Here is a 10000-nt window from a genome sequence, read left to right as displayed (position 1 = left end):
TCCCCAGCCCTATACCAGCCCTATTCCCAGCCCTATACCCTATTCAGCCCTATCCCCAGCCCTATACCCAGCCCTATACCCAGCCCTATCCCCAGCCCTATAACCAGCCCTATAACCAGCCCTATTCCCAGCCCTATACCCAGCCCTATAACCAGCCCTATACCCAGCCCTATACCCAGCCCTATACCCCAGCCCTATACCCAGCCCTATATCCAGCCCTATCCCCAGCCCTATATCCAGCCCTATATCCCCCAGCCCTATACCCAGCCCTATGCCCAGCCCTATACCCAGCCCTATACCCAGCCCTATAACCAGCCCTATACCCAGCCCTATACCCAGCCCTATACCCAGCCCTATACCCAGCCCTATACCCCAGCCCTATACCCAGCCCTATGACCCAGCCCTATTCCCAGCCCTATAACCCAGCCCTATACCCAGCCCTAATCCTATCCCCCAGCCCTATTCCCAGCCCTATTCCCAGCCCTATACCCCCCAGCCCTATACCCAGCCCTATTCCCAGCCCTATCCCCAGCCCTATAAACAGCCCTATCCCCAGCCCTATAACCAGCCCTATTCCCAGCCCTTTACCGAGCCCTATACCCAGCCCTATTCCCAGCCCTATTCCTAGCCCTATAACCAGCCCTTTACCCAGCCCTATCCCCAGCCCTATAACCAGCCCTATTCCCAGCCCTATTCCCAGCCCTATCCCCAGCCCTATTCCCAGCCCTATCCCCAGCCCTATTCCTAGCCCTATCCCCAGCCCTATAACCAGCCCTATACTCAGCCCTATTCCCAGCCCTATCCCCAGCCCTATAACCAGCCCTATTCCCAGCCCTATTCCCAGCCCTATAACCAGCCCTATAACCAGCCCTATCCCCAGCCCTATAACCAGCCCTATTCCCAGCCCTATTCCCAGCCCTATACCCAGCCCTATACCCAGCCCTGACCAGCCCTATCCCCAGCCCTATACCCAGCCCTTCCCCAGCCCTATAACCAGCCCTATAACCAGCCCTATAACCAGCCCTATAACCAGCCCTATAACCAGATATATACCCAGAAGAGTTATAACTCATGTATAAATCACTAGTCACAACAAACAGACAAGGACTTCTGTGGTCCATTCTGATAACAGCAAGGCTCCATTCTGATGATCTACCCTTCTCCCAAAGTGTGCACTTGTACACTCCCCCTCTGGTGTTGGGAATATGTTTGGAGTGTACGAGTGCACACTCCTGGAGAAGGGTTAGGCGATGGGAACACACTGACAACACTGACAGGGATCAAGGCACACTGAGATGTTGGACAGATGTCCTCTCTCAAACACCAACACTGAAGCAGACACACTGACAATCACCCTGACAGAGTGCACAGACAACAGAGCCCTGATCTGACAAGTAGTGCACTGAATATGGGTGCAAGCCACAGACAACATATACAACACCTGATGGGCCTTGGTCAGAAGTAGTGCAACATGATAACACAGAAGTAGACAACAGTGGTCAGAAGTAGTGTTCCACTGTGTTTGGTGGACTTGTGTTTGGTGGACTTGACAGGTGGACACTTGTGTTTGGTGGACTTGTGTTTGGTGGACTTGTGTTTGGTGGACTTGTGTTTGGTGGACTTGTGTTTGGTGGACTTGTGTTTGGTGGACTTGTGTTTGGTGGACTTACCCACAGAGCGGACTTGTCCTGGGAACTGGTCAGGACTTTGGTGTCACAGAAGTGGCAGCCGGTGACAGCATCTGTGTGACCCCTCAGCACCTTGATGGGAATCTGAAGACGGGAATCAAGCCCCATTTCAACACATTACATCATGACAACACGGAGAATCAAGCCCACTGACAACTCATTACATCATGATGGGATCAAGGGGTCTGAAGAGGCACGGAGAATCAAGCCCTGTCAACATCTCCATTACACCATGATGGGGGTCTGAAGAGGCACGGAGAATCAAGCCCCATTTCATGTCTCCATTACATCATGATGGGGGTCTGAAGAGGCACGGAGAATCAAGCCCCATTTCATGTCTCCATTACATCATGATGGGGGTCTGAAGAGGCACGGAGAATCAAGCCCCATTTCTAACATCTCCATTACACCATGATGGGGGTCTGAAGAGGCACGGGAATCAAGCCCTGTCTAACATCTCCATTACACCATGATGGGGTCTGAAGAGGCACGGAGAATCAAGCCCCATTTCATCTCCATTACACATGATGTGGGTCTGAAGAGGCACGGATCAAGCCCCATTTCATGTCTCCATTACACCATGATGGGGTCTGAAGAGGCACGGGAATCAAGCCCCATGTCTAACATCTCCATTACACCATGATGGGGTCTGAAGAGGCACGGGGAATCAAGCCCTGATGGGGTCTGAAGAGGCACGGGAATCAAGCCCTGTCTAACATCTCCATTACACCATGATGGGGGTCTGAAGAGGCACGGGGAATCAAGCCCTGTCTAACATCTCCATTACACCATGATGTGGGTCTGAAGAGGCACGGAGAATCAAGCCCTGTCTAACATCTCCATTACACCATGATGTGGGTCTGAAGAGGCACGGAGAATCAAGCCCTGTCTAACATCTCCATTACACCATGATGGGGGTCTGAAGAGGCACGGAGAATCAAGCCCTGTCTAACATCTCCATTACACCATGATGGGGGTCTGAAGAGGCACGGAGAATCAAGCCCTGTCTAACATCTCCATTACACCATGATGGGGTCTGAAGAGGCACGGGGAATCAAGCCCTGTCTAACATCTCCATTACACCATGATGGGGTCTGAAGAGGCACGGGGAATCAAGCCCTGTCTAACATCTTCATTACACCATGATGTGGGTCTGAAGAGGCACGGAGAATCAAGCCCTGGTTAACATCTCCATTACACCATGATGGGGAAGAGGCACGGAGAATCAAGCCCTGTCTAGATCTCCATTACACCATGATGGGAGAAGAGGCACGGAGAATCAAGCCCTGTCTAACATCTCCATTACACCATGATGGGAATCTGAAGAGGCACGGAGAATCAAGCCCTGTCTAACATCTCCATTACACCATGATGGGGGTCTGAAGAGGCACGGAGAATCAAGCCCTGTTAACATCTCCATTACACCATGATGTTCTGAAGAGGCACGGAGAATCAAGCCCTGTCTAACATCTCCATTACACCATGATGGGGGTCTGAAGAGGCACGGAGAATCAAGCCCTGTCTAACATCTTCCATTACACCATGATGGGGGTCTGAAGAGGCACGGAGAATCAAGCCCTGTCTAACATCTCCATTACACCATGATGGGGGTCTGAAGAGGCACGGAGAATCAAGCCCTGTCTAACATCTCCATTACACCATGATGGGGGTCTGAAGAGGCACGGAGAATCAAGCCCCATTTCATGTCTCCATTACATCATGATGGGGGTCTGAAGAGGCACGGAGAATCAAGCCCTGTCTAACATCTCCATTACACCATGATGGGGGTCTGAAGAGGCACGGAGAATCAAGCCCTGTCTATTACACCATGATCCATTACTCCATTACACATGATGCCCTGGGTCTGAAGAGGCACGGGAATCAAGCCCTGTCTAACATCTCCATTACACCATGATGGGGGTCTGAAGAGGCACGGAGAATCAAGCCCTGTCTAACATCTCCATTACACCATGATGTGGGTCTGAAGAGGCACGGGAATCAAGCCCTGTCTAACATCTCCATTACACCATGATGGGGGTCTGAAGAGGCACGGAGAATCAAGCCCTGTCTAACATCTCCATTACACCATGATGTGGGTCTGAAGAGGCACGGAGAATCAAGCCCTGTCTAACATCTCCATTACACCATGATGTGGGTCTGAAGAGGCACGGGAATCAAGCCCTGTCTAACATCTCCATTACACCATGATGTGGGTCTGAAGAGGCACGGAGAATCAAGCCCTGTCTAACATCTCCATTACACCATGATGTGGGTCTGAAGAGGCACGGAGAATCAAGCCCTGTCTAACATCTCCATTACACCATGATGTGGGTCTGAAGAGGCACGGGAATCAAGCCCTGTCTAACATCTCCATTACACCATGATGTGGGTCTGAAGAGGCACGGGGCCCTGTCTAACATCTCCATTATCATGATGCACCTCAAGCCCTGTCTAACATCTCCATTACACCATGATGTGGGTCTGAAGAGGCACAGGGAATCAAGGCCTGTCTAACATCTCCATTACACCATGATGGGGGTCTGAAGAGGCACAGGGAATCAAGCCCTGTCTAACATCTCTTACTGATATTAGCATTTTTCACACATCATGTCCAGATCATCTGAAACTATCTACAATTGTATTGTCAAAGCACAACAAAATCACTTATATATGTTTTGAACACGACTAAAGCATCGCAGTAATGATAATGTTAATCATCATAATTTAAGACAATAGCCGAGGTCTGTTCTTTCTGTTCTAAAACGACACCTTAATTAATGACCCATCTGTTGAGATGTCTTGGTCATAATTGCTATGCTTTGGCCACCAGCCAGATGTATAGCAGGAGGGCTTTTCACACAGCGTTTCCTAGCCTGGGCCCAGATCTGTTTGTGCTCTTGCCAACTCATTGTCAAGACAAGCATGTTTGTCATGAGTGGTAAGGAGCTGGGCATGATAGCACAAACAGACTGGCACTCAAGTGTTTCCATGTTTAAAGGAAACTGTTTTCAGTTAAAAGCTTGCAGTCTAGTAGGCTAAGTTGCCATGATTCGTCCATGTTATTGTCAGTGTTATGACACAGGTGCAACACAATTAATTATGTATAGCTATGTGGATGGCTGTTAGCTTGACTTGCTAACGTTAACTATTAGCTGACCAATCACTCATTGACGTTTTAAAAACAGTTTACAGGGATGTAGCTATAAACATGAAGGCTATTCAACTCATCCCCTCTCTACCCAGCTAGCTCCCTGCTACCTGGGCAGCTAGCTAACTGATACCTGGGCAGCTAGCTAACTGATACCTGGGGAGCTAGCTAGCTGATACCTGAAACCTGGGCAGCTAGCTAGCTGATACCTGGGGAGCTAGCTGGGCAGCTAACTGATACCTGGGCAGCTAGCTGCTGATACCTGGTCAGCCTGGGCAGCTAGCTCCTGGGCAGCTAGCTAGCTGATACCTGAAACCTGGGCAGCTAGCTCCCTGTTACCTGGGCAGCTAGCTAGCTGAGACATGGGAAGCTAGCTAGCTGATACCTGGGCAGCTAGCTACCTGATACCTGGGCAGCTAGCTACCTGATACCTGGGCAGCTAGCTAACTGATACCTGGGGAGCTAGCTAGCTGAGACATGGGGAGCTAGCTAGCTGATACCTGGGGAGCTAGCTAGCTGATACCTGGGAAGCTAGCTAGCTGATACCTGATACCTGGGCAGCTAGCTAGCTGAGACATGGGAAGCTAGCTAGCTGATACCTGGGCAGCTAGCTACCTGCTACCTGGGCAGCTAGCTAACTGATACCTGGGCAGCTAGCTACCTGCTACCTGATACCTGGGCAGCTAGCTAACTGATACCTGGGGAGCTAGCTAACTGATACCTGGGCAGCTAGCTAACTGATACCTGGGGAGCTAGCTAACTGATACCTGGGGAGCTAACTGATACCTGGGGAGCTAACTGATACACCTGTACATAGCCCACCTATAATTTAGCCCAAACAACTACCTCTTTCTTTCCCTACTGTATTTAATTAATTTATTTATTTTGCTCCTTTGCACCCCATTATTTTTATTTCTACTTTGCACATTCTTCCATTGCAAATCTACCATTCCAGTGTTTTACTTGCTATATTGTATTTACTTTGCCACCATGGCCTTTTTTTGCCTTTACCTCCCTTCTCACCTCATTTGCTCACATTGTATATAGACTTGTTTCTACTGTATTATTGACTGTATGTTTGTTTTACTCCATGTGTAACTCTGTTGTCGTTGTATCTGTCGAACTGCTTTGCTTTATCTTGGTCTGGGTCGCAGTTGTAAATGAGAACTTGTTCTCAACTTGCCTACCTGGTTAAATAAAGGTGAAATAAAATAAATAAATATAAAAATACCTGGGCTAGGTCCTGATGTTCCCACACCGAGGCTCTCCTCTTCTCCACATCCTTCTCCTCTTTCCCTTCATCAACGGTCTCATCAAGTGACAAAGGGTCGATATTTCTCCCCGTCATTTTGTCCAGGAAACTAAATGTATTTCACTACGTTTGGTATTTCATTGTTTTTTTTTGTGGGGTAAAAGGCTCTAGCTAATGTACCAAACCAGTCAGTCGGAGAAGCCAATGTTGTCCCAAAGTTTGCGTTCCCATAGCGACGGCCAGACATCAGGAGCACTGAGTTTGGTGTGACTGAGACGGGTAACAATCTGAAATGTGCAAGACGACACACACGGACAGAGATTTTTTTTTTTTTTTAATGTAAAGACATTTTTTTTTTTTTTTAAATATATACATATAAATATACAACAGTATTACTTTCTTCCGTCACCTCTGGCCACTACCGGGGCTCTGCACACATCAACAACTGAAACCCACTAAGCGTCAGTCACCCATCACAACCACTTCAGGTCTCAGAGCGAGTGACGTAACCAATTGAAACGCTATTAGCGCGCACCACCGCTAACTAGCTAGCCATTTCACATCGGTTACACATACTTACAGTTGAAAGTAGGAAGTTTACATACTCTTAGGTTGGAAATCATTAAAACTCGTTTTTCAACCACTCCACACATTTCTTGTTAACCAACTATATTTTTGGCAAGTCGGTTGGGACATCTACTTTGTGCATGACACAAGTAACTTTTCCAACAATTGTATACACACAGATTATTTCACTTATAATTCACTGTATCACAATTCCAGTGGGTCAGAAGTTTACATACACTAAATTGACTGTGTCTTTACACACCTTGGAAAATTCCAGAAAATGATGTGATGGCTTTAGAAGCTTCTGATAGGCTAATTGACATCGTTTGAGTCAATTCGAGGTGTACCTGTGGATGTATTTCAAGGCCTACCTTCAAACTCAGTGCCTCTTTGTCGACATCATCGTGAAAATCAAAAGAAATCAGCCAAGATCTCAGAAAAATAACGCCTGAATGTACCACATTCATCAATAGTACACAAGTATAAACACCATGGGACCACGCAGCCGTCATACCGCTCAGGAAGGAGACGCGTTCTGTCTCCAAGAGATGAACGTACTTTGGTGCGAAAAGTGCAAATCAATCCCAGAACAACAGCAAAGGAACTTGTGAAGATGCTGGAGGAAGCAGGTACAAAAGTATCTATATCCACAGTAAAACGAGTCCTATATCAACATAACCTGAAAGGCCGCTCAGCAAGGAAGAAGCCACTGCTCCAAAACTGCCATAAAAAAAGACAGACTACGGTTTGCAACTGCACATGGGGACAAAGATCGTACTTTTTAGAGAAATGTCCTCTGGTCTGATGAAACAAAAATAGAACTGTTTGGCCATAATGACCATCGTTATGTTTGGAGGGAAAAGGGGGAGGCTTGCAAGCCGAAGAACACCATCCCAATCGTGAAGCACGGGGGCTGGCAGCATCATGTTGTGGCGGTGCTTTGCTGCAGGAGGGACTGGTGCACATCACAAAATAGATGGTATCATGAGGAGGGGAAATTATGTGGATATATTGAAGCAACATCTCAAGACATCAGTCAGGAAGTTAAAGCTTGGTTTCAAATGGATCTTCCAAATGGACAATGACCCCAAGCATACTTACAAAGTAGTTGCAAAATGGCTTAAGGACAACAAAGTCAAGGTATTGGAGTGGCCATCAGAAAGCCCTGACCTCAATCCTATAGAAAATTTGTGGGCAGAACTGAAAAAGCTTGTGCGAGCAAGGAGGCCTTACAAACCGGACTCAGTTACACCAGCTCTGTCAGGAGGAATGGGCCAAAATTGACCCAACTTATTGTGGGAAGCTTGTGGAAGGCTACCCGAAACGTTTGACCCAAGTTAAACAATTTAAAGGCGACGCTACCAAATACTAATTGAGTGTATCTAAACATCTGACCCACTGGAAATATGATGAAAGAAATAAAAGTTGAAATAAATCATTCTATCTACTATTATACTGACATTTCACATTCTTAAAATAAAGTGGTGATCCTAATTGACCTAAAACAGGGAATTTTTCCTCGGATTAAATGTCAGGAATTGTGATAAACTGAGTTTAAATATATTTGGCTAAGGTGTATGTAAACTTCAACTGTGTGTGTAATCAATCTACATGCAATACCACATTTTGACAAATGTTTTTAGGAATTTTTGCAAATGTATAAAAAATTAAAAAATCTGAAATATCACATTTACATAAGTATTCAAGACCCTTTACTCAGTACTTTGTTGAAGCACCTTTGGCAGCGATTACAGTCTTGAGTCTTCTTGGGTATGACGCTACAAGCTTGGTACACCTGTATTTGGGGAGTGTCTCCCATTCTTCTCTGCAGATCCTCTCAAGCTCTGTCAGGTTGGATGGGGAGCATCGCAGCAAAGCTATTTTCAGGTTTCTCCAGAGATGTTTGATTAGGTTCAAGTCCGGGCTCTGGCTGGGCCACTCAAGGACATTCAGAGACTTGTCCCAAAACCACTCCTGCGTTGTCTTTGGCTGTGTGCTTAGTGTCGTTCTGTTGGAAAGTGAACCTTCGCCCCACTCTGGAGCAGTTTCTCAAGGATCTCTCTGTACTTTGCTCCGTTCATCTTTCCCTAGATGCCGTCTCGTCTCCCAGTCCCTGCCGCTGAAAAACCCACAGCATGTTGCTGCCACCACCATGCTTCACCGTAGGGATGCTGCCACCCCCATGCTTCACCGTGCCAGGTTTCCTCCAGAAGTGACGCCTGAGAATCTTGTTTCTTTGTTTGAGTCTTTTGGTGCCTTTTGGCAAACTCCAAGTGGACTGTCATGTGCCTTTTACTGAGGAGTAGCTTCCGTCTGGCCACTCCACCAAATCAGGACTTTATGGTAGAATGCTGCAGAGATGGTTGTCCTTCTGGAAGGTTCTCCAATCTTCATAGAGGAATTCTGGAGCTCTGTCAGAATGACCATTGATTGCTCAGTTTGGCCGGGCAGCCAGCTCTAGGAAGAGTCTTGGTGGTTCCAAACTTCTTCCATTTAAGAATGATGGAGGCCAGTGTTCTTGGGGACATTCAACACAGCAGACATTTTTTGGTTCCCTTCCCCTGATCTGTGCCTCTACACAATCCTGTCTCAGAACTCTACGAACAATTCCTTCGACCTCATGGCTTATTTTTTGCTCTGATATACACTGTCAGCTGTGGGACCTTATATAGACAGGTGTGTGTCTTTCCAAATCATGTCCAATCAATTGAATTTACCACAGGTGGACTCCAAAGTTGTAGAAACATCTCAAGGAAGATCAATGGAAACAGGATGCACCTGAGTTCAATTTCAAGTCTCATCGAAAAGGGATATTTATTTTTTATGTTTAATACATTTGCAGAAATGTCTAAAAACCTGTTTTCACTTTGTTATTATGGGGTGTGTAGATTGAGGAGGTGGGAAAAAAATATTCTATAATTTCTTAAATTAAGGCTGTAACGTAACAAAAAGTGGAAAAAGTCAAGGGGTCTGAATACTTTCCGAATGTATATCAACTTTTTTTTTCCCCAGACAAATCTGTCATGACAATAATACAGAGACAGATTACAACAACAAGAAATCTCCTTTTTTATTGATTAACAGACGATAGCAACAATTCAAGACCTCTCCAAAATATCAGCCCGAGACATCGATCAGCAACAAAAAAAACCTCACATCCCATGAGAATTACAATTTAAAATATAAAGTAAGACCCTCTTTCATCAGCATATAACTACAGGGCTATTGGAATTCATACAGAATGGTTCCTGTCCTCATAGAGGACATCCTGTTGTCTGTCGGATCACAGATTCACTGCAGCTTCTCCCCACGGATGCTCTTCAACCTGGTCAGATGGGAGAGGAA

At 46.5% G+C, this 10000-nt stretch overlaps 2 protein-coding genes across 2 annotated transcripts in view; both read right to left on the bottom strand.

The window, feature by feature from the left end:
• The window catches only part of LOC127928948 (WD repeat-containing protein 88-like), a 26859-nt gene extending 20675 nt beyond the window's left edge, over positions 1-6184 (bottom strand). The window contains exons 1-3 of the mRNA XM_052516569.1: positions 6068-6184; positions 1707-1772; positions 1532-1665 (exon numbers count right to left, since the gene is read on the bottom strand). Of these exons, the coding sequence (XP_052372529.1) occupies positions 1532-1665; positions 1707-1772; positions 6068-6184 (317 nt within the window). The remainder of the gene's footprint in view (positions 1-1531; positions 1666-1706; positions 1773-6067) is intronic.
• Positions 6185-9700: 3516 nt separating this feature from the next.
• gpatch1 (G patch domain containing 1) overlaps positions 9701-10000 on the bottom strand; it is a 52307-nt gene continuing 52007 nt past the window's right edge. The window contains exon 22 of the mRNA XM_052516568.1: positions 9701-9980. Within this exon, the coding sequence (XP_052372528.1) occupies positions 9947-9980 (34 nt within the window). The 3' untranslated portion in view covers positions 9701-9946. The remainder of the gene's footprint in view (positions 9981-10000) is intronic.

The sequence above is a fragment of the Oncorhynchus keta genome, unplaced genomic scaffold, assembly GCF_023373465.1.
Source record: "Oncorhynchus keta strain PuntledgeMale-10-30-2019 unplaced genomic scaffold, Oket_V2 Un_scaffold_5155_pilon_pilon, whole genome shotgun sequence".
NCBI lineage: Eukaryota > Metazoa > Chordata > Actinopteri > Salmoniformes > Salmonidae > Oncorhynchus > Oncorhynchus keta.
This window is presented reverse-complemented; position numbering and strand designations above follow the sequence as displayed.